The 25,100-nt window shown below is 39.3% G+C and overlaps 3 protein-coding genes and 1 long non-coding RNA gene across 5 annotated transcripts in view; 2 read left to right on the top strand and 2 right to left on the bottom strand.

The window, feature by feature from the left end:
• The window catches only part of LOC100429350 (uncharacterized), a 278,342-nt gene that overhangs the window by 7,588 nt on the left and 245,654 nt on the right, over positions 1-25,100 (bottom strand).
• The window catches only part of LOC693803 (uncharacterized), a 529,045-nt gene that overhangs the window by 449,057 nt on the left and 54,888 nt on the right, over positions 1-25,100 (top strand).
• On the bottom strand, positions 31-21,341 carry LOC100429705 (zinc finger protein 273-like). 2 transcript variants are annotated; one of them, XM_077978630.1, is made up of 5 exons: positions 20,911-21,341; positions 12,681-12,807; positions 11,599-11,698; positions 9,917-11,368; positions 31-159 (listed from the first exon to the last, which is right to left on the bottom strand). In XM_077978630.1, exons 1-4 carry the CDS (start codon positions 21,091-21,093, stop codon positions 11,320-11,322), a joined length of 459 nt encoding a protein of 152 aa, XP_077834756.1. In that variant the 5' UTR covers positions 21,094-21,341; the 3' UTR covers positions 31-159; positions 9,917-11,319. The 2 variants fall into 2 exon arrangements, with proteins under 2 accessions (XP_077834756.1, XP_077834755.1); XM_077978629.1 differs by lacking the exons at positions 31-159; positions 9,917-11,368 and adding exons at positions 168-4,599; positions 7,839-7,907 and having other exon boundaries at positions 11,603-11,698.
• Positions 18,604-21,063, top strand: LOC144336920 (uncharacterized). The gene is made up of 3 exons (XR_013409352.1): positions 18,604-18,718; positions 19,245-19,696; positions 20,829-21,063. It is a non-coding gene; the product is annotated as an uncharacterized LOC144336920 (long non-coding RNA).

Genomic DNA, 25,100 nt, shown 5'->3' with positions numbered 1-25,100 from the left:
CTCTTTTGTGCACCTTACACTCATCCACACCTTCACAGCCTTTTTTAAACTGTAAATTGTCATGTCCATATTTTTCATATCTTCTCAGTATCAGTTTTTGGAAAGAATTTTTTATGCTCTGCTCTGGCCAAAGGTCTTGGGTAAAATGAGAACACAAAACTGAAAGAAACAATAAAAACATATTACTTCAATTGCTAGACTCAGATAAATATACTTAATAAATCAAACCTATACAAGTATACATACTACATAAGCAAGATGACATAATAAAATATCACAAGCTGTAATTTTTTCCTGGACATATAAATTTAACCAAACATACTGCCCAAAATACATTTGTAAAAAATTTATAATTAAGTGTGTGAAGGGCCCCAGGTGAGCACAATGCAAAGAGCCACATAGAATAAAAAGAAAAGCCTGTTACTTATACCCAACAGAGCTCTTCCTGCTCTCCAGTATAACATTGTGCCTTTAAAAGTAAATTGTTGGTCAGGAATGATGGCTCATGCCAGTAATTTCAGCACATTGGGAGGTTGACATGGGTTGATCATGAGGTCAGGAGTTCAAAGGGAGCCTGGCCAAGATGGTGAGACCCTGTCTCTACTAAAACTACAAAAAAGTAGACAGGTGTGGTGGCAGGCACTTGTAATCTCAGCTACTCAGGAGAGTGAGGCAGAATATTGTTTGAACTCAGGAGGCAGAGGTTGCAGTGAGCCGATATCATGCCACTGCACTCCAACCTGGGTGACAGAGTGAGAGTCTCTAATGGTAGATATTGTAGTGACCAAGATCATGCCTCTGAATTCCAGCATAGGTAACAGGGTGAGACTCTGTCTCCCTCTCCCTCTCTCTCTCTCTCTCTCTCTCTCTCTCTCTCTCACACACACACACACACACACACACAAATGTAAATTGCCAAATCCTGGTTTCTTTTTAAAAAAACAAGAAAAATATTGGCACATACATCTTTATTTTTGGCTTTTAGGGGTTTTTCTAGACACTGGTAAATGTCTCCCATGACATAAAATGCTGAAGGAAATGGTGATATAAGTTGGATTAACAGTTTGAGTCTGCTGCGTCTAAAGATAAATGTTACAGAAGCAGAGATACGGCCCTACCCCAAACAGGGAATAGGTATCGCAAGTAATTACTAACTATTAAGAGGAAATATGAATAAGCCAATTTAACTAAACAATAAACACAAAATTTTAGACAAGACACATCCTAAAAACATGTTTGAGAAATTCCCAAAATCTCTAGCCATGACAACTGATTTCAGACTATGTCAGGATAGTTATATTTTAAAGATTCTAACAGGTAGCTTTTTGTTAATGTCCAAATCTCAATCAAAGATTACAGTGAATACAAAATATTAGAGCAACATGGCCCCATCAGTGAGTGAAGATTATACCTCTGCACTCCAGCCTGGGCAACAGAGGAAGACTGTCTGAAAAATATAATAAAATAGGGCCAGCATGGTGGCTCATGCCTGTAATCCCAGCACTTTGAGAGGCTGAGGTGAGTGGATCATTTGAGGTCAGGAGTTCAAGATTAGCCTGGCCAACATGGTGAAACCTTGTATGTACTAAAAATACATAAAATTAGCCGAGTGTGTTTGCAGGCACCTATAATCCCAGCTACTTGAGAGGCTGAAGCAAGAGAATTGCTTGAACCTGGAACATGGAGGTTGCAGTGAACAAAGATTGCACAACTGCACTCCAGCCGAGGCGACAGAGAGAGACTCCGTCTCAGAAAAATAAATAAATAAGTAAATAAAATAAGTTGAATATTCAGCAAGTTAAGTAGGAACACAGACAACTACCAAAGATCAGAAAAATGAGAATAACAACCAGAAACATTTAAATAGCAAAAAACAAAAACTGTAGATATAAAAAATATTTAAAAACTGGAAAATTTCTTTAAAAATGAGGTAAACATGAGGAAGCTGAACAAACAAACTAGGATACACACAAAGATATTTATAACAAACATACATATAAGCAAAATTTCAAAAATCATGGATTAGAGAATTTTGGGAGCTGTAAGATAAAAATGATGTGTCATTTATAAGCATAGTCTCATGAGATAACAAGTCAATTTAGAAAAATATTTTTTGCAGGTGAGAAGGAAACTGCTATTGTTAAAGTTAAAATAATAATAATAATAATAATAAAAAGCTGTCAAGTCAGAATAATACCATCACCACAATTGTACTACCAAATAAGAATAAGTACTTCCAAAATAACCAAATCCTGAGAACCTACATTGGCACTGCATATGCCCTATATATCAAAGATACTGAAAGGAGTTTCTTCCACTGAAAACAACATAATGCAAGAAAACAACACATAATCATATGAAAACATGTAACTTTCTGGGAAAGATATGCACATACACAAAAATGGAATTTCTTACTTAACATTACCATAATGGTGCAGAAAACATTTTAAATTATTAATTTAAAAAATAGAAATTATTACAAACATCTGTTAATGAATATACAAACATAAAAAATATAATTAGCCAAATCAATAACAAAGTGAAGGCAGATGTAATGATGAAAATATTTTGTATGAAACTTAAGTTGATTTTTTACCACATTTAAATATATTGTTGGATCTTTTAGAGGTTTTATGTAAACTCAGAAGGTATCACTTAGAAAATGTCTGTACAGATACACAAAAGAAAATAAGAAACTGAAAGCATGTCAATACAAAAATAAAAAAAAACAAAAAAGAAAAAGAAAATGAGACAAAGACATAAGAATCAAATAAAACAATAAAATAACTTAAGTTTTTCTTTTGCAGAAAACTATTTAAATATATATATAATTATCTCTCCAATTAAGAGACACACTTTAAATAAAAAGGATTATTAAAAATTTTTAAAAATCAAGATTCAACTTGCCTTTTTACAAGAGTCAGTTGAGATCTAATGATTAAAAAAAGCCTGAAAGTGGCAAGACGGAAGTAGAAATTTCATGTAAATATTAACCAAATGAGAGCAGAAGGGCTCAAAATAATATTACACAAGCTACATCTTAACTAAGAAACTGTCATATTTTATAAAACGTACTTTAAGTCAAAACTTCAAGAAGACAAAGAAGGCATTAAACAACATATGCATTCTTTCACTGGGAATCTATGACAAATTTGTTCATACATGTGTGTATTGGCATGTATGTATCTCATATTAGAGTTTCAAATATATAAACCAAATACAAAATTGAATACACATAGACAGCAATATAACTATAGTAGGATATTTCAATCCTTCATTTTCTGTAATAATAAAACAAGACAGAATATTAATAAGGGAACAGAGGACTAGAAGGCAGTAAAAAACCATTATTTCTAATGAAGATAAAGAGAACACTCCTCAACAACATCAGGATACACAGCCTTCTCAATAGCTCATAGAGAATTCTCCTATATAGACCACCTCTTAGACCAAAAATGAAGCCTTAACACATTTTTTAAAACTGAAATTTTATAGACTACTTTCTATGACAAAAATGGAATTACAGTGTAAAACAATAATATAAATAATTGATAAATTTACAAATATATAGAAATGATAAAACACGCTCTTGAGCATGCACTTGTTCAAAAAACTGAGCTGTGTGCAGTGGCTCACACCTGTAATCCCAGCACTTTGGGAGGCCGATGTGGGTGAATTTAACTCCATCTCAAAAACAAACAATTGAAAAAGAAATAATATTGTGAAGATGTCTGTACTGCTCAATTTAATCTACAGATTTAATGCAATGTTTTTCAAATGTCTCATTGCATTGTTGAAGAAATACAAACAACAAATCCAAAAGTATATGGAATCTAAAGAGACAATAAACTACCCAACAATCTACAAAAAAAGGAACAATGTTGGAGGCATTACCATTTCTGATTTCAAAACACATCAAAAAGCTACAGAATTAAAATAATTTGTTATGAGTAAAAAGTTGAAAAAGTAGACTAATGAAACAGAAGGCAGCACATTCATTAACTTTTGCATAATTATTGCAGCATTGTTACTGAAAGGTAATAGGTAAAAGCAATGCAAATTTCTGTCACCAAATCATTCAGTAGATACAAAAATACAGAACTCTCATTAAGCTATTTAATGAAATGAAATGTAACCTTAGGACTTTGGATGGCCAAGGGGTGCCAATTACTTGATCCCACAAGTTCAAGATCAGCCTGGGCAACATGGCAAAACTCTGTCTCTACAAAAAATACAAAAAAAGCTAGCTGGGTGTGCGGGCACATTCATGTAACCCAGCTACTTAAGAGGCTGAATGGAGAGGATCATCTGATTTTGGGAGGTTCGAGCAGCCGTGAGCCATGCAAACACTCCTGGTTGACAGAGTGAGACCCTATCTCAAAAATACATGAGGCCAGGCACAGTGGCTGACACCTCTAATCCCAACACTTTGGGAGGCCAATGCAGGCAGATTACCTGAGGTCAGGAGTTCAAGATGAGCCTGGCCATCATGGGAAAACCCCATCTCTACTAAAAATACAAGAAATTATCCAGGTGTGGTGGCATGCGCCTGTAATCCCAGCTACTTGGGAGGCTGAGGCAGAAGAATCACTTGAACCCAGGAGGTGAAGGTTGCAGTGAGTTGAGATTGCACCATTGTACTCCAGCCTGGGTAACAAGAGTGAAATGCTATCTCAAAAAATAAAATAAAATAAATAAATAAATAAGTAAATAAAATTATATTAAAAAAAGATATAGAATGCCTGAGTGGTTTTTTTCAAAAAGCATACACTATGCTCCCTACAAGAGACTCATTTTAGCATTGAGTCAAATAGGCTGAAAGTAACAGAATGAAAAAAAGTTATATTCCATGAAAACAGTAACAACAATTAAGATAATCATAATTATATTAGACAGAATACACTTTAAGTCAAGCACTACCATGGGACAATGATTGATATTATATTATGATAAAGTAAATTGATTTTGCAGGAATCTAAAATATTTATCTATCTATATGTATACGGGTATATAGCATCAAGGCTCCAAAATATATAAGCAAATATTGACAAAAGTGAAGGGGGACACATAGCAACATAATAATTGTAGACATCAAAAACCCATTTGCAATAATAAACAGAAAATTCAGACAAAAAATAAGAGAAAACTGAGACAATATTATAGACCATATTAATTATTTTGCATATAGAGGAATACTTGAGAGTGCATAATTTATAAAGAAAAAAGGTTTATTTGGCTCACAGCTCATCAGACTGTGCAAGAAGTACGTGTCAGCATCTGCTTCTAATGAGGATTTCAAGAAGCTTAAAATCATGGCGGAAGGTAAGGAGTAACTGGATATATTATATGATAAGACACAGAGCAAGTGTGAGGTGAAGAAGCCACGTTCTTTTAATGAACCAGCTCTTATTTGAATTGATAGAGTCTAATCTTTGTGGTTACCAAGAGTATGTACCAAGCCATTCATGAGAAATTCACCCCCATGACCCAAACATGTCCCACCAGGTCCCATATCCAACACTGAGGATTTATATTGCAGCTTGATGTTTGGACAACAGGGACATCCAAACCATATTATAGACCAACTAGGCTTCACAGACACATAAAAAACTCTCCCGTCAAAACCAAGATAATACACAATATTCTTATTTGCATCTGTTATATTCTGTCAGGACACATACCAAGCTTTATTAAATTTAAAAATACCTACTGGGTGTCATGGCTCTTGCCTATAATCCTAATACTTTGAGAGATCCACTGAGGCCAAAAGTTTGACAACGGCCTGGGCAAAACAGTGAGGTCCTAACACTAAAAACAAGCAACCAATTAGCCAGACATGGTAGTACATGTCTACAGTCCTAGCTACTCAAAAAACTGAGGTGAAATAATAATCACTTGAGCCCAGGAGGCTGAGGCTACAGTGAGCCACAATTATGCCACTGCACTGCAGCCTGGGTGATGATAAGATCTTGTCTCAATAACAACAACCACCAATCACTTTAAAAACACTAAAATTATATACTGTGTGTTTTCTAACAAAAACTGAATGAAACTAGGAATTAAAAGCAAAAGTCAAATGGGCAAATTCACAAATAATGTGAATATGGATCACACTCTTCAACATATTCTTGCTCAGGGGACAAAAAAAATTATTTTTATTTTTATTATTATTATTTTGAGATGGAGGTTCACTCTGTTGCCCAGGCTGGAGTGCAGTGGCGTGATCTCTGCTCACTGCAAGCTCCACCTCCCGGGTTCACGCCATTCTCCTGCCTCAGCCTCCTGAGTAGCTGGGACTATAGGCGCCTGCCACCACGCCCGGCTAATTTTTTGGATTTTTAGTAGAGATGGGGTTTCACCATGTTAACCAGGATGGTCTCAATCTGCTGAACTTGTGATCCACCCACCGAAGGAAGGAAGGAAGGAAGGAAGGAAAGAAGGAAGGAAGGAAGGAAGGAAGGAAACAAATCACACACAAAAAATATGCAACACAGGACCTGGAAGATAATTGAAAATCCATGTATTTTGTACCAGTATTCAAAAAAGCCAAAAGGCTGAACCACCCAGATATCTCGTGATTTATAAACACATCAAAAAATGTAACACATACATACAATGGAATATTATTCCACTTTAAAAAGAACAATCTTATCACATTTTAAGATGAACATTGAGAATATTATGTCACCTGAATTAATCCAGTAACAAAATTATGGATATTGTATGATTCCAATTATGTGAGATATCTTAAGTAGTCAAAATCATGAAATCAGAAAATGGAAGGTTTGTCTGTCAAGGGCTGGAGAGAGGCTAAAATGAGCAGTTGGTACTTAATGGGCATTGAGTTTTAGTTTTACAAGATGTAAAGTTTCTAGAAGTATTTTGCATAACAAGGCGAATATAATTAACATACCTGAAATGAACAGCTTTTTTTGAGACAGGGTCTTACTCTGTCACCCAAGCTAAAGTGTAGTGGCACAATTTTGACTCCCCCTCAATCTCCCAAGTAGTTGGAACCACAGCTGCAAACCACCATGCCTGGCTATTATTACATTTTTTTTATAGTGGAGAGTCTCCATATGCTCCCCAGGCTGTTTGAGCTCCAGGGATCCTCCTGTCTTAGCCTCCCAAAATCCTAGGATTACAGATCCGAGCCACCACCACGCCTGGCCCTGAAATGTAAACTTCAATAGATTTAAGATGGTGAATTTTATGTTATGTGTTTTTAAGACAATTTTTTTAAAGAAAAACTGAGAAAAAACCAGAATTACATAGTGTTTTGAAAATTACCTTCAAATCACAAAAGTGTTTCTCTCACAAAAGTAAATATATGTTAATAATTAAACACATGGTAAAAATAAGACTATCTCCATGAGTACTCACTTCGACAAGATAAAACTACCATGGAAAATAAGCTAAGAAAGAATATAAGATAAGCCATAACTAAAATTTGGGTCATATTTATAGATAAACAGACATACATATGTAATCTAATTGTGATAGACATGCATAATTTATCTCTTAAACCTCAAATTGACTTAAAATGTACAAGCAGAATTGCAAATTATCTAAAATTATAATACATTAAGTAAAACCAAAACACCCAATAAACTAATGTAATAAACCTACACTGAGGACAGGCACAGTGGATCACAACTGTAATCCCAGCACTTTGGGAGGCTGAGACACGCAAATCACGAGGTCAGCAGTTCCAGACCAGACTGGCCAATATCGTGAAACCCCGTCTCTGCTAAAAATGCAAAAATTAGCCAGGCGTGGTGGCACACACTAGTAGTCCCAGCTACTCAGGAGGTCAAGGCAGAAGAATACCTTGAGCCCTCGAGGAAGAGGTTGCAGTGAGCCAAGATCACACCACTGCACTCCAGCCTGGGTGACAGAGCAAGACTCTGTCTCAAAAAAAAAAAAAAAAAAAGAAAAAGAAAAAAACCCTACACTGAAAAAGCACACTAATATAAAACTTCAAAACAATAATAAAAGAAATGTTTACTCATAAAACCTAGTATGCAACATTAATGTATCATTAAAAAAATTATCAGGCTGTGTGCGGTGGCTCACAACTAGACCAGTTTGGCCAACTTGGAAAAGCCCCATCTCTACTAAAAATACAAAAATTAGCCAGGAGTGGTGACACATGCCTGTAACTCCAGCACCTGAGAGACTGAGGCATGAGAATTGCTTGGACCCAGAAGGCGGAAGTTACAGTGTGCCACGATCACACCACTGCACCCCACAGGCTGGGTGACAGAGCATGACTCCATCTCAAAAAAAAATAGTTTCTAGATAACTGAAATATTTAATTGCTAGTGTGTACTCACGAACTGCAGGTATTTTGAATCATTGGCATGCACTGTGTGGCAGTAAAATTTTGGAGAATATGTGGTATAAATAGAAGATTCTAATGAGAAACTTTAAAAATTAGCATTTAAAAGAAACTAGAGTTACTTTTAATGTTTTAAATATATGGTACTCTTACACAAAATGAAACTGCTGTAATCCAACTTTAGAAGCAAAGAGTAGCCTTACATTGTTAAATAAAAAAATATATAATTTGCAGAATAGGGTTAGGCCCTCTGATACGTAAAACAAATATTGAGAAATAAACTACATTATTATTTATATATAGGCTAAAAAAGTAGACGAAAATCCTTTAATTCCTTTTTGCCTGCAGCAAACTTAAATTTTTTTTTTTTTTTTTTGAGACGGAGTCTCGCTGTGTCACCCAGGCTGGAGTGCAGTGGCGCGATCTCGGCTCACTGCAAGCTCCGCCTCCCGGGTTTACGCCATTCTCCTGCCTCAGCCTCCGAGTAGCTGGGACTACAGGCGCCCGCCACCACGCCCGGCTAGTTTTTTGTATTTTTAGTAGAGACGGGGTTTCACCATGTTAGCCAGGATGGTCTCGATCTCCTGACTTCGTGATCCACCCGCCTCGGCCTCCCAAAGTACTGGGATTACAGGCTTGAGCCACCGCGCCCGGCCAGCAAACTTAAATTTATAAGTAAATATTTTAGTAAATATGAGTCCCTATGAATTATCTAATTTACTTCAGGCACACCATGCAAATTCTAACATATTGTCCCAAATATCTGAATCAAAATTTACAGACAAATCTGAAAGAGAAAATAGAAAGTAAAAATGTATAGGGAAAGTGACATCAGTAAGAGGAAAAGATTAAAATTCCCTATTTTCATATTCCCTTACAGCAAAAAAAGTCAGCCCTCTCTGACAAAAATGCTTTTATGAGAGAACCAGGCATTATAGCTCACATCTGTAATGACAGCTACATGGTACATTAAGGTTGGAGAACTGCTTCAGGCCAGGATTTTGAGAATAGCCTGGGTTATGTAGCAAGACACCATCTCCAAAATAAGCACCTCTAAGGGAGATTTGAGATCCAGGGAGGGAGTTGTGAAATCTTGCTAAAGCTTAAGATTGAGAAGTGTTCTATTCAGAAGGTAGGCCCTTAGTCAGGTGAAAAACTACAGGACCCCCATTCATGGCTATGCACCAGGATAGGGTTCACCCAGCTTGGTCCCACTGAGAATTCTGAACTTACTCTGTAACCAACCCAAACTCTTCCCAGCCACGGTCTGGTAGAGGTCCTACCATTCCAGAGACCTGGAGGAAGGCACCCATTTACAACAATGTAGGCAGGCCTGCAGACCGTGGCCTTTACTGAGGTCCCTGAAGCAGTTCTATGACAGTTTCAGTTACCTGAGCCACAGTTTATGGTCAGTTCTGCCCACATAGAAATCCACGCAATTGGGTGGGCAGGGTGTGGTGCCTGTAATTCCAGCACTTTGGAGGACTGAGGTGGGTGGATAGCCTGAGATCAGGAGTTCAAGACCAGCGTGACCAAAATGGAGAAACCCCTTCTCTACTAAAAATACAAAATTACCAGGTGTGGTGGTGCATGCCTGTATTTGCAGCTACTTGGGAGGCTGAGGCAGGAGAATCACTGGAACCCAGGAGGCAGAGGTTGTGGTGAGACGAGATCGCACCATTGCACTCCATCTTGGGCAACAGGAGCAAAACTACATCTCAAAAAGAAAAGAAAACAAAACAAAAAAGAAACCCACACCGTTCCCTGAGGAAATGCTTCTAAAATCAGTTTATGAAAACTCGAAGAGGTGTTTGCTCCATCAAATTCAGACACCAATACAAAACTATATTGTGCCCACTGTCAGTGCTTCTCCTTGAATGTAGTACTGGAAGTATGTGGCGGAAGAATTATTCACAGAAATAAAAAAATCCAGCCAGGTGCAGTGGCTCATGGCTGTAATCCCAAGATTTTGGGAGGCAGAGGCGGGCATATCATCTGAGGTCAGGGGTTGGAGACCAGCCTTGCCAACAGCGTGAAACCCCATCTCTACCAAAAAAATACAAAAAATTACTTGGGTGTTATAGTGAGTACCTGTAATCCCAGCTACTCAGGAGGCTAAGGCAGGAGAACCGCTTGAACCCAGGAGGCGAAGGTTGCAGTGAGTCAAAGTCACACCACTGCACTTTAGCCTGGGCAAAAAGAGTGAAATCCCCTCTCAAAAGAAAAAAAAAAGAAATAAAAAAAATCCATTGAAATTGAAGAAAAATAAGTCAAAAGTTGCTGTTTGTCGATCACACAATCTTATATTTAAAAAACCATAAACAGTACATTAAAACCTGTCTAAACTAATAAATACACTTAGTAAATTAGCAAAATATAAAATTAAGCACACAAGTATATGTATGGTTTCTTACACTTAAAGTATCTGATGAGGAAGAAAAAATCTTATTTAATGTAGCATTAAATAAATTTCTGAGAAAAAATTAACTAAGGAGGTAAAAAAAGTTTACAATAAAAAAGTTAGAAAATCAAAATTAATTTTAAAATATTTTATGTCTATGGATTGAAAGAATAAATGTTATTAAAGTGTCATATTATCCAAAGTGATCTATAGATTCAATAGTCTTCCTATCAAAATTGCAGTGTTTTTTTTTTTTTTTTTTAAGTAATGGAAAATACAATTCTAAAGTTTACATGAAACTAAAATAAATTTCAAATAGTCAAAGCAATTTTAAGGAAAAAGAACAAAGCAGGATATCATACTTATAATTTCAAACTATATTTTAAGACTGTATAGTAATAAAAATAGAATGGACCATGCACAAAAATGGACAAAAAAATGCAACAGAAACTACTACTCTCACGCATTTCAGACCTGATGCAAAAATAGAACTAAAAAATAGTTTTAGTTTCTCAAAATAAGTCAGATATTTGTGTGTCCCCAAAACAATGAAAAATCAGCCAGATTGTGCAGTCTCTTATATGCCATGAAGACGACTTTGGCTCTCACTGTGAACAAGAAGGAGGCTTACCAAAAGAAAAGGAGAATTTTTAGAGAATTTAAAAGCATAAGACAATATGCCCCTTTGTGAGAGCAAAATTTAAAAAAGAAACAAAAGAAAAAAAACAAAAAAAAAACAGCTGTCCAGGAAGTTCCTTTGGAACACAGCTTCCCGAATCACACCTTAAGAACTGGCTTTCTCTTTGACCTTGGGCCTCTTATCCGTGTTGTCTGTTGTATTCACTTTCACTCGCACCTACCTGGGGGCTTGCCTACCATCTCATGTCTCTTCATAGTCAAAGGTTTTTTTCCTTGCTCCAGACGGGTGATGAGGTCTGGCTTTGAGACAATAATACCTGTTTTATTAAAAATAAATAACATGAATCTTGCGCATATTCTCCAATTACAAGCTAGTAATGTGCTCAGGAAAGATGATGTGATAAAATATTTTAGTAAATTAATACCAAAATACAAATTTGTAACAGAAATTTCTAAATATTTAGAAAATACTTTCAATTCGCCTGGTGCGGTGGTTCACGCCTGTAATCCCAGCATCTTGGGAGGCCGAGGCGGGCGGATCATGAGGTCAGGAGTTCAAGATCAGCCTGGCCAGCATGGTGAAACCCCATCTCTACTAAAAATACAAAAATTAGCCGAGCATGGTGATGTGTGCCTGTAGTCCCAGGTACTCAGGGGGCTAAGGCTGAAGAATTGCTTGAACCTGGGAGGTGGATGTTGCAGTAAGCCCAGATTGCACCACTGCATTCCAGCTTGGGTGACAGAGCGAGACTCTGTCTCAAAAAAAAAAAAAACTTAATTCAGAAATGTGGAAAGTTTGTATTAAGATGAAATATCTTGAAGAAATTTTTTTATTTTCTTTCTTTCTTTTTCTTTTTCTTCCTCAAGACAGAATCTTGCTCTGTCACCAGGCTGCAGTGCAATGGCATGATCTCGACTCACTGCAACCTTCATCTCCTAAGTTCAAGCAATTCTCCTGCCTCACCCTCCTGAGTAGCTGGGATTACAGGTGCGTGCCACAGCCCACAACTAATTTTTTGTACTTTTATTAGAGAGACGGTGTTTCACCATGTGGGCCAGGCTGGTCTCGAACTCCTGCCCTCAGGTAATCCCCCAGCCTCACCCTCCCAAATTGCTGGGATTACAGGCATGAGGCACTGAAGTAATTCTTTTCTAAATGAACAAATTCTGAAGATTTTCTTGAAAAACTGGATCTGAAACTCTTTTATAAAAAGAATAAATTACTAAAAAACATTCCACAAAAAAGAGAAATAAAACATTTTGTGTATATTATGAATTATGTATTAAAGTTTTTCTCACCAAGAAAGACCAGGTTTCTGTAGTTCTCTAACATCACATCCCTATATAAATTCCGCTGTGCAGTGTCCAGGCAATGCCACTCCTCCAGAGAGAATTCTATGGCCACATCTCTAAATTGCAATGGCCCCTGAAACACACACATGCACACATTTTCACCAAGTGATTATGGGTAGAATTTTTAATTTGACTTAAGGTGAAATGAGAGAGTGAATACAACTGGTTCTGACTTACAGGATTGATTAAAATTATCCAATAAAATAATTTTCAACACAGAAATATTCTCTAAAGTATTCTGCAACTCTGAGAAAAAAGAGGAGCATAAGATCCACATCAGTTCATGTATTTTTATAGATAATAAAGTATAAAATTAAGGGCATGAACACAAACATGTACATTTTTGAATGCATATTTATATCATATGGAATGAGTTGTGAATAGTTTTCAGATGAGAAATACATGTTGAGTTAGAAGGCACCTCTCAAATTTTAGTATGTATAATAAGGTGAAGACCCTTTTTTCCAGAAGATCTGGAATAAAGTCTGATTTTTTTTGAATTTCTAACAAGCTCACCAATAATGTCAATGTTTTTGGCCCAAGAAGGATATTTTGTCAGATATCCAGTAAGCGGAAGAGTCTGGGTTTTTTCCAGTTTTTCTGGCCTGTAAACAAAGATAAGAGCCTTCATTTTCCAATGAAAAATACGAAGAAAAAAAGAAAAAAGAACAGCTGCCAGATTAAATATGATTGTTTATGCACATCAGCTGCATAATGAAACTTAATAATGAAGAGAAAAATAATTAGCTATATAGTAAAAAAAAAAAAAAATCGTCAGAGAGCTATTTAAGCAAGTGAATCATTAACCATTAACTGCACTAGGAGAAATTTTCATGATGTCCTAATGCACACAGAAGAACACAGTATCACTGTTGAAATATTTCTTCTTTAAAAAAGCAAATAAAATCTGAATTTAATCAAAAAGAATCATCATAAGTTTTATGCAAACCTCAAAATGCAGACACCATGTTCTGTAGTTTCTAGTAGTAATTTTAAGTAGGCTTCATTTAGCACCCTAGAGAAGGTATCTCCTAACAATTTTTTTCAGAATTTCTCATAATAAATGCCATCACATTTAAATGAGCAATTTTTTTTTTTTTTGAGACAAAGTCTCACTCTTGTCCCCTAGACTGGAGTGCAATGGCATGATCTCTGTTCACTGCAACCTCACCTCCTTGGTTCAAGTAGTTCTCCTGCCTCAGCCTCCCAAGTAGCTGGGATTACAGGCACCTGCCATCACACCAGGCTAACTTTTGTATTTTTAGTAGAGATGGGGTTCCACCATGTTGGCCAGGTTGGTATCGAACTCCTGACTTCAGGTGATCTGCCCACCTGGACTGGGATTACAGGCGTGAGCCACCGCACCCGACCTAAATAAGCAATTTCTTAATCCTGTTCGGCATACAGCTAACAGAATACACGAATGCAGCCTCAACATTATATTTTCTCCACCTTTTACTAAGGACCACAGTTTTCCCCAATAGAAATGCTGAGTATCCACATCTTTCCATGTTCAATAGCCACAAAGGGAACATTTTTAATATTGCAGATCATAAATTCTTGTTGATAAATCTTCATGGCATATAAGAAGTTATTCTGTACAGAATGTAGAGAAGGCTCTGGGATACAGGAAAGAAATACTTTTCAGAGACCCTTGACTCTCATAAGAATTTTAAGAAGTACTTAAACCAAACTCCTTAGGGAGGAAAAACACAAGTAGAGAAGTAAAGGTTTTCAAGTACTAAATGCATGACAGTCCAGCAGGCAGAGTGGACACAGCTTTCAGCTGAGGCATGTTTACCTGAAGAAAATCCTTTTTTTTTTTTTCCTATCTCCTCCTTCTATAGAATTCCTTCTCAGACGAGATTCTCTGGACAAATTACAACTGCGTCTTGAGAATATGCCTTTAAAGGTGTCAGTACCACATGTTTACCTGCTAGCACGACATCAACTGGCAGAATAACAAAAATATCCACCCATTCCTGTCCTTTAAAACAGAAGAGATTCAGGAACAATGAGCTGCTCCATGAAGATGAAAATATAAGTTTCTCCTTTCCTGTCCTCAGGTGCTCTCCCCTGCCACAGACACCAGCAATTTCTGCTACAGTAATGGAAATATGCATGAACTACCAGTCCCTTCCAAATCCAAACAGAATAGGCCCTATGACCACCCTTTAGTGCAAAGGTGGAACTTAACTCTCATGAATGTATTCTGAAGCCTTCATCCTTGATTCTGGCCTCATCTTAGAGTCACAGGAGGCCCTTCATTAAAACAGCGTGGATGCTTCCACCCAGAACAATAAACAGAACCTGTGGGGAGGGCACAACACATTTCTGCAAATTGACCATGTGATCCTAATAAGAGGCCTGGGCTGATAATCAATAAGCTAAGCATTGCCTCTCAAGCTTTAATGAGCTTATAAATCACTTGATAATTTTGGCTCCACTTTATGTAATATAATTCTGCAGGTTTGAAAAGCGTCCACGAATGGGTGTTTTAAACAAGCCCCCGTCAATGCTCATGTTGCTTCCCCTTAGTGCCTTATTAACATTAGAGTTTAAATGTTCTATTAAACCCAGTGCTTGCAGAGACATTGTATTTAGAATCTTGTTTTCCATTCCTGCAGATCCAGCAGTTGCTCCATAAGTCACAAAAAAGTAAATATAAACAGAATAAAATTTTGTCTAAACCACATTAACCTTTCTTCCTGTATCTCTTTCATCTGTCTATATTTAGCTTTTATTCTGTACAATTTTAAAAAAAATCGATGACAGAGGAACAGAAGAAGACATAAAGATGCTGGGCCCTTTTTCTAAATCCTGGAAATTATTAAACCCAGCACAGCACAGGATCCCTTAGGCTTAGCACTCTTGTCACAACCAAATACTTCTGGTACAAACAAGGACAACCCATCTCCATCCTGAAGTTTTATATTCTTTGCTGGCTCTTTAAAGTTTACAGAGGAAACAGAAGGCAGCAATGTCTGAGTAGGTCTGTATTTTAAAAACACCATGTACACATGTACTAATGCAATGTTTATTAAGTAGGTACTATGTGCTCAAGAGTATGATACACAGCACTGTGCTGGACATAATACATTATGTGATTAATTCTCATAACACCCTGGGAGTTGGTACTAAGGGTTTAATAATTTCCAGGATTTAGAAAAAGGGCCCAGCATCTTTATGTCTTCTTCTGTTCCTCTGTCATCAATTTTTTTAAAAATTGTACAGAATAAAAGCTAAATACAGACAGATGAAAGAGATACAGGAAGAAAAGTTAATGTGGTTTAGACAAAATTTTATTCTCTTTATATTTACTTTTCTGTGACTTATGGAGCAACTACTGGATCCGCAGGAATAGAAAACAAGATTCTAAATACAATGTCTCTGCAAGCACTGGTTTTAATAGAACATTTAAAATCTAAGATCCTAAAGTACATACTTTATTTATCCCACTTACCTGCTTTTGGGTTTCAGGAAATTGTGAGCACCAGCTCTAGAAAGACAGCAGGATTCACAGCCAAAACTCTGATCTCTTATAATCAGTTCTCTGAGGCAAGACTCCAAGGTACGGTCAGACCAAAATAAGGCCTCCAAAAAGGGGAATCTGAACAGGTCTGGGGCAGGGTGGGGTCACTATGTAGAATTCTGCTCTCTATGCCACTGTAGTACCACCAGTTTTGTTTTTTCAAAGGTTACCTAAAAAAAAAAACCTTAAATCTCAGAGTTTCTGTAATTTTAATATTTTCTAGCCACTGCCCTGTCAACTTTATGCTACATACTAATATGCAATTTAAACAAATCATTTAAGCTTTTCTAGGGAATTTTTTTTTTTTTTTTTTTTTTGAGATGGAGTCTCACTCTGTTGCACAGGCTGGAGTGCAGTGGTGCCATCTCAGCTCACTACAACCTCTGCCTCCTGGGTTCAGGTGATTCTTCTGCCTCAGCCTCCCTAGTAGCTGAAACTACAGGTGCACACCACCATGCCTGGCTAATTTTTGTATTACTAGTAGAGACGGCATTTCACCACATTGGCCAGGCTGGTCTGGAACTCCTGACCTTATTGTCTAACATTTGAATTCTGACGCCACCCAGAGTCAACACAGACCCTGATTCAGGGCTCAGTCCCACCACACTGTCCTCACTGCAGATGCCAGTCAAAAAACCCATGGGTCCATCTATGCTTCTGAGCTACTGTTTAAAAACTTGAGACTCCCATAACCTCTCTGAATTTTAATAATTTGGTAGAGCTACTCACAGAACTCAGCAAAACACTAGTTATGTTTACCAGTTTAATATGTGAGATGCAGCCCAGGAAAAGCCAAATGGAAGAAATGCATAGAACAAACAAAAGAAATGGAGATGGATGAAACACATAGATAATCCTGGGAAATATTTGTGATTAATAAAATTCTCCATCCTTTGTGTGCTCCAGGAACAATTTATGGAAAGAAACACTATTCCCGTTATGACTACGATAGTGCTCTCTTTTCTTACGTATCACACAGCAAGACACACACTCTGCACATTTTCTCCTTTTTCTCATTTAAAAAAAAATCAGCTGAATTTGTCTTCAGTGGTCAAAATAAAACATTTCTTCACATTGTCACCCAAGTTGGAGTGCAGTGATGCAATCTTGGCGAACAGCAACCTCCACCTCCTGAGTTCAAGCAATTCTCCTGCCTCTGCCTCTGAAGTAGCTGGGATTACAGGTGCCCATCACCACACCTGGCGAATTTTTGTTTTTTTGGTTTTTTTGAGATGGAGTTTCACTCTTGTTGCCCAGGCTGGAGTGCTGGCACAATCTCGGCTCACCACAACCTTTACCTCCCGAGTTCAAGTGATTCTCCTGCCTCAGCCTCCCGAGTAGCTGGGATTACAGGCATGCACCACCATATCTGATGAATTTTTTTTTTTTTTTTTAAGTAGTGATGGGGTTTCTCCATGTTGGTCAGGCTGGTCTCAAACTCCCAACCTCAGGTGATCCGCCCGCCTCAGCCTCCCAGTAATTTTTGTATTTGTGGTAGAGACAAGATTTCACCATGTTGGCCAGGCTGGTCTCAAACACCTGACCTCAGGTGATCCACCTGCCTCAGCCTCCCAAAGTGTTGAGATCACAGGCATGAGCCACTGGGCCTGGACTAAAATATTTCTTAATCAAACTTTACTTAAGTTTATTTCCCTCCCTGAACTTTGAGCTACCCTCAGTCTGAGTCAACATACAACCCCATTTTGCATCCTTCCTAAGAACATGCTGATTTCAGGGTAAGACATCCTCATCTAAAATCTGACTTTTTCACTCTCCATTTGCCATTCACCTCCCACCTTTCTAACCATGTTCACTCCTCCCTAAAAAAGAAAGCCCTTTTCTGCCGAAATCTTTGCAAGCTATAAAGATCTTATACTTAGTTGGTACCTTCTCCTGTTGCAATAATTTTTTGGAATTCATTTTTTTAAAATAAATCTAATGTTTTTATTTTACAAAGTATAGAAAGTGCCGCAAAACGTAACGACTTCATCATCACTAAGACCCTCTCAGTTTCCTTTCATCTTAACCTCAAATGCATCTGCCTTTGGATCCCCAGCTTTCCAGGGCTCTATAGCTTCTCTCAGGATAAAGGCTCCTTCTATGGCTGGAGTGATTAGGCTGGGACATCTGCAGGGGAGGCTCCCCAGAAAAAACTGAGTATGTAATAACATCCAGTTGCAGGCTTAGTATTAGCCTTAGCTTGGAGTCACTAGGTTCAAGCTTTAATTTCCATATCAGAATTAGTCACTTGGTTTTTGAAACTAAGTGTTTGAAAAATCCAGGGAAATTACTCAAACGCAGGGTTTACATAAGGGAAGGAAATTTTAAGGTTCTTACGTTCTTTTTTTTTTTTGAGATACAGTCTTGCTCCGTGGCCCAGGCTAGAAAGATCTCAGCTCACTGCAACCTCCATCTCCTGGGTTCAAGACATTCTTGTGCCTCAGCCTCCCAAGTAGCTGGAAATACAGGCATACGCCACCATACCTGGCTAATTTTTGTATTTAGTAGAGATGGGGTTTCACCATGTTGGCAGGCTGGTCTCAAACTCCTGACCTCAAGTAATGAACCTCCCAAAGTGCTGAGATTACAGGCATGAGCCACTGCACCTGGCTAAGATGCTTGCATTTTATACCTCCATAAGAAAAACATATATATCTACTTCTTTCAGACAATATATGTATTATTTTATTATTTATCTTAAAAATAATGAAGTAGGCCGGGCACGGTGGCTCATGCCTGTAATCCCAACACTTTGGAAGGCCAAGGTGGGTGGATCACAAGGTCAGAAGATTGAGAACATTTTGGCCAACATGGTGAAACCCTGTCTTTACTAAAAATACAAAAAAATTGGCTGGGTGTGGTGATGCACACCTGTAATCCCAGCTACTTGGGAGGCTGAGGCAGGAGAACTGCTTGAACCTGGGAGGCAGAGATTGTGTGAGCCGAGATCACGCCACTGCACTCCAACCTGGTGACAGAGTGAGATTCTGTTTCAAAAAAATAAGTAAATAAATAAAATAATGTAGTAAAAAATTAGTCATATGGGAACACTTCTAGAAGGTACCATGTTTCATCACTTATAATTTAGCATTTAACTCAGAACTCAAGAAAAAAGGATATAGAACTGAGATATTCACTGTCACAAATTTACCCTGCAAAAAGAGGAACTAATGTGTTGATGAATCTATGTAACTCATCAACTATCTACCACATTTTCCTGTGGAAATACATTCATTGTCCACAGCCAAAATGGAAGAGAGATTTTCCCTATTTTTTTCCTTGGTAACTAGGATTCCTGGGAAACAGGGTGAAACCTCATCTCTACTAAAAATACAAAAATTAGCTGGGAGTGGTGGCGCGTGCCTGTAGTCCCAACAACTCCAGAGGTTGAAGCAGGGGAATGGCTTGAACCCAAGAGGTGGAGGTTGCAGTGAGCCGAGATCTGACACTGCACTCTAACCTGGCGACAGAGCAAGACTCTGTCTCAAAAAATAATAATAATAATAATTAATTGAGGAACATGGGGTACACCTGAGGCCCTGCTTGGGACACATGTGAAAAGTGCCAGGGAAAATCAGTCCCCTGTGGGATGTGAAAATAATTGAGTGGCAGGCAATTAGACTGAAGAGGCCCTAGTCCTCGGATTTCTATTTCTTAAAAAAAAAAAAAAAAATCTAAGCTCAAGTGCATTTTTTGGTAAATTACTACATTAGGGGAAACAAAATTCAGGCTTAAGCAACTATAAACTGCCAGTTAAGCTCAATTACATAACCAGGAAATTTCCACCTTGATTGTACAACTTAAGAAACTACATTACTAAACCTAATAAATTACTGAATTTGGTTTTCTTCCTCATGCATTTCACAAATGTCTCTTCTTCAAGCCCCTCCATGGACTACAAACTACAAACTGTAGCTGGGTGCTCTACAATTCTTGACCCACTCTGATTAAATTGTTTGATATTTTTGCAGTGACTCCCATAATTTTTTTTTTTATTTTAGACAGAGTCTTGCTCCGTCGCCCAGGCTGGAGTGAAAGAAATCACAGCTCACTGCAACCTCCGCCTCCCAGGTTCAAGCGATTCTCTCACTTCTGCCTCCCGAGAAGCTGGGACTACAGACATTCGCCATCACACCCAACTAATTTCTGTACTTTCAGTGGACAAGGGGTTTCCCCATTTTGGGTCAGTCTTGGTCTTCAACTCCTGACCTCAACTGATCCGCCCGCCTCGGCCGCACTTTGACCAAGCCCGGCCCCATACAATTGTAAGCAGAAAAGAGAAACTGTGAACCCCACAGATCAAAGTTCTTCCCATTCACGAACCCGCACCGAGAGTCAGGATTCTTCCCTGACACCCTCCGGTGGTCCTTGCACAATCCGGGAGAGACGCAGCACTGCGGGTGCAGAGCTGCCCGCAGAGCTGCCCACAGAGCGCTCCAGGCCAGGGCACAATCACTGCGCGGGGAAGCGACATGACGCCCGGGGCCAGGTTGTCAGCGTACCGCCATCTTATGGCTGAACGGGACTGAGGTGGAGCTGGGTAAGAAGAATTCGGGGTGCAGATTGTGGAGCTGACTGCGGGGAGGCCTGAGTACCGCCAATAGCCTCTTCCCCTCTATCCGGACGCTGGACCGGCACTCTCACCATTTCTAGGCTTCCAGGGGGTCCCGGCGTCTTAGCTGTGGATCTCCCAATACCTGCAGGATACAGGGCCACACAAGCTGGGCCTCTAAGAGCAGAGGACACAGAGCAGTGAAGACCAGACCTGGAGCTCCAGCTGCAGCAAGAGACAAGGACCCCGCCAAATCCGGAAGCCGTCCTGTTCATTCCAGCTGCGTGCCCTATTGGTCGGTTTCCAGCCCAGCGTCCCTGACTGGATAATGCTTAAGGCCCCGCCCCCTCAGGCCCTGAGTGGCAGAAGATGTGATCAGATGCTGGGCGGAGTGAAGAAAGAGTGACAGTCTAAGCTGCAGCCTTTTCAGGCAGGGCTTCCCTCCTGAGCTGAGCCAGGCTCACCCCAGAGTATGGGAAAATCCTATCTCTTCTTTACCCTCTCTCGCTGAATGTATCCAAAGATGAACAGAAGTATTTTTGCTATCATATTAATAATACATAAAATTTTTGTTCAAGAAAAAATCAACTTTTACTTTGGTAATAGTGTATTAACTATTAAAGCTAATTTTAATAAAATCTTATAAATAAATCAAATATGTCATTTTTGACCACTCCAGATTTACATATATATTTTGTAATCCTTGTAATTTTTTAATCTATTTATATTTTATTTTTATCCACATTCTTTTTATTTTTTCAATTTGAAACAACCTTTAAGTAATTTCAAACTGCTATAGGAGGTAGAAAGAAATCATTTAGGGGCAGGCACAGGTAGCTCATGCCAGTAATCTCAACACTTTGGGAGGCTAAGATCACTTGAGGTCAGGAGTTCAAGACCAGCCTGGCCAATATGGTGAAACCCCATCTCTACTCATAATATAAAAAGTTAGCTGGGTGTGGTGGTGCACATCTGTAGTCCCAGCTACTCTGAAGGCTGAGGCAGGAAAATCACTTGAACCCATGAGGCGGAGGTTGTGTAATGGCCCAAGGGGTTCATTTTGCCCTTTGCCTAGACAGAGCCGATTCAGCAAGACAGGGAAATTTGTGGAGGAAAAGTTAAATGTTAAACTTGAACTCAATTGAACGTGGACACAAACAATTGCCACCAAGTCCCAGAACAGGTCCCGTGAGCCCCTGAGGTGTTCATCCAGCCCTGTATCAAAGAAATATCTATTTCAATCTATTCCTATACATTATTTGTTGAAAAGCAATAGACAATCACAAAAGCAAGTTCACCTTTTTGTGTTCCTTGAGGCAAGTCACGAATGGCCCTCTTCACTGGGCCTTATGCCACACAACTCTTACAAAACAACTCTTACAAAAGAGCTAGGGTCCCAGACCACCCTGAAGCTTCATGAGACTTCACCTTGTCTGGCCAACTCTGGAGCCCAGACTGTTGCTTCCCACTCAGTTGGTAATCCTCCATAGTCTGATGAGGGTAAATATATATATACACACACACACATACATACATATATATATGTATGTGTATATATATATCTTTTCCCGTCTCCTCTTCTTACTGCAGTTTGCTTATTATATCAATCTGCTTATGATATTTATTTGCTTATTATACCATTTGGTTATTATATCATTAGTTTATTATGTCTGCATTGCTATTGATGTGGGCTAAAGGTTGTTCACCCTTAAAGGTTTTGTGTGTCTGTCTTTTCTTCTCCCCTCTCACATTTCCCACACAGAACATTTTTGGCGTCACAAACAGGATTCGAAAACAAAACTGTGCCCCTTTTTGACCAGAAGGACAGGGCTGGAGGCTCCGAGACTTCCCATATCCTGGGATGAGATCTCTCCCAGTTCTCCCTCTTTGTGATTGAATGGTCCAGGGGAACTGGCCTTTGAGGGAATTGGGAATCTAAATTAGTACAATTTAAACCGTTGACTGTGTGTGAAGTGCTGCAGGGGATTCCGGTCACCAAAGGAGATGCTGAGGGATCTCTCAAAGTGGATGGTGTTTAATTGCTGCTTATAAGTTAATGTATCAAGATAGGGGCTGGTTGCTACAAGAGAAATGTAAGCTGGAAAAGGAAAATGCTCATCTGACTTCCAGACTGGCCCTGGCCCAATGCCAGTCAATGTCTTGACTGATCAGGCTCAAAGCTATCAGCCTATTGCTGAAAAAAGCAGCTGTCCAGGTGACCTGGTCAGGGTAAAACTGAAGAACTAGTCAGTCGGGGCTTGGAGCAGATAAAAACCCAGCTCCTATCTCAAAAATGGGAAATTAACCCTAGTAAAATTCAAGGACCTGCACAAAAATGTAAAATTATTTGGCATCCTATGGAATGCAAAGAAATAGTCCACTTTACCAAAGGCTAAGGCTAAAATACTGTAATTTGCAACCCCCATTACTAAGAAGGAGGCCCAGAAACGTATTGTCTTGTTTAGATTCTGAATACATCATATTCCTTACTTGGGTAACATTTTACAACCTTTGCATGCAGTCACTAGAAATAGGTATGACTTTCAATGGGGAGAGAAAGAGAGCATGGCTTTTGAACAAGCTAAACAAGCAGTGCAACTGGCCCTGGATCTATGGTCCATACGGGATAGGCCAGACAAACTGTGAGTAACAGTCCTAGATCAACCTGCTAATTGGAGCCTGAGGCAGAAACAAGATGGGAAGAGGGTACTTTTTATGTTTTGGACCCAGAAGCTGCCAGAGGCCGGAAAAGCTTATACCCCTTTCAAGAAGCAATTGTTAGCTTGCTATTGGGCTTTGCTGGAAATGGAATACTTCTGCTTCAACCATGATGTCTTTATGAGGCCTGAAATTTCTTTTTTTTTTTTTTTTTTTTTTTTGAGACAGAGTCTGGCTCTATCGCCCAGGCTGGAGTGCAGTGGCCGGATCTCAGCTCACTGCAAGCTCCGCCTCCTGGGTTTTCGCCATTCTCCTGCCTCAGCCTCCCGAGTAGCTGGGACTACAGGCGTCCGCCACCTCGCCCGGCTAGTTTTTTGTATTTTTTAGTAGAGATGGGGTTTCACCGTGTTAGCCAGGATGGTCTCGATCTCCTGACCTCATGATCCGCCCGTCTCGGCCTCCCAAAGTGCTGGGATTACAGGCTTGAGCCACCGCGCCCGGCCGAGGCCTGAAATTTCTATTATGACTTGGGTCATGAGTTCCCCCAAAACCCACCAGGTAGGGCACGCCCCAGAAAGTAGCATCATAAAATGGAAATGGGACATACAAAACCAGGCTAAGCCAAAACCAAAGGGGGTACCACTTTTACATGAGGATGTGCAAAACTTGCTAGCTCAGGAAACCACCAAGTGAGTCCTGCAGATAGGGAAGGAAACCTCCCCCACACACCAAATGGGACAAATCCTTTAAATAACTAAGCCCAGAGGATCAGAAACATGCTTGGTTTACTGATGGATCCATGAAATACATTGGTGGGACCCAATGCTGGAAGGCCGTGGCTTATAATCCTGTTAAAAACATAAACATTTCTGATGAAGGAAGGGGTGGGGGCAGCCAGTTAGCTGAACTAGTAGTCGTTCCTCTGCGATGTTCAGGAGGAGGCCAGAGGAATTTGTCACTTTTATACGAACTCTTTGTCAGTAGCAAATGGTCTTACCACCTGGGTGCCCCAATGGCAAGGAAACAAATGGTTAAAGGGGAATAAAGAGGTTTGGGGAAAACTGTACTGGTAAGGTATCTGAATCCTGGTGCACACTACCATCATCACTGTGTTCCATGTGTTTTTTGTTGTTGTTGTTTGTTTTTGAGATGGAATCTAGCCCTGTCACCAAACTGAAGTGTAGCGGTACAATCTCTGCTCACTGCAACCTCCGCTTCCAGGGTTCAAGTCATTCTCCTGCCTCTGCCTCCCAAGTAGCTGGGATTACAGGCACGGTCAGCCACACCCAGCTCATTTTATATATATTTTTTATTTTTATGTATTTATTTTAGGTATAGTTTCACTCTTCCATTAGGCTGGAGTGCAGTGGCACAATCTAGGCTCACCACAACCTCCATGCCCCAGGTTCAAGCAATTCTCCTGCCTTAGCCTCCCGAGTAGCTGGAACTATGTAAGGCACACACCACGATGCCCAGCTAATCTTTGTACTTTTTGTAGAGATGAGGTTTCACCATGTTGGACAGGATGATCTCCATCTCTTGACCTCGTGATCAGCACGCCACAGCCTCCCAAAGTGCTGGGATTGGAGGCGTGAGCCACCGCGCTCAGTTAATTTTTTAATTT

Source organism: Macaca mulatta, chromosome 19 (assembly GCF_049350105.2).
Source record: "Macaca mulatta isolate MMU2019108-1 chromosome 19, T2T-MMU8v2.0, whole genome shotgun sequence".
Lineage (NCBI taxonomy): Eukaryota > Metazoa > Chordata > Mammalia > Primates > Cercopithecidae > Macaca > Macaca mulatta.
This window is presented reverse-complemented; position numbering and strand designations above follow the sequence as displayed.

Excerpts from the sequence above, each read along its gene's own strand:
- LOC100429705 (XM_077978629.1), bottom strand. The coding sequence starts at position 21,093 with ATGAACAGGACGGCTTCCGGATTTGGCGGGGTCCTTGTCTCTTGCTGC. Across the intron at positions 12,808-20,910 it reads CCCCTGGAAGCCTAGAAATG|GGGCCATTGCAATTTAGAGA; the intron begins GTGAGAGTGCCG and ends TGTGTGTTTCAG. Across the intron at positions 7,908-11,602 it reads GATGGTAGGCAAGCCCCCAG|AGTCTTGCTCTGTCACCCAG; the intron begins GTAGGTGCGAGT and ends TTTTTGAGACAG.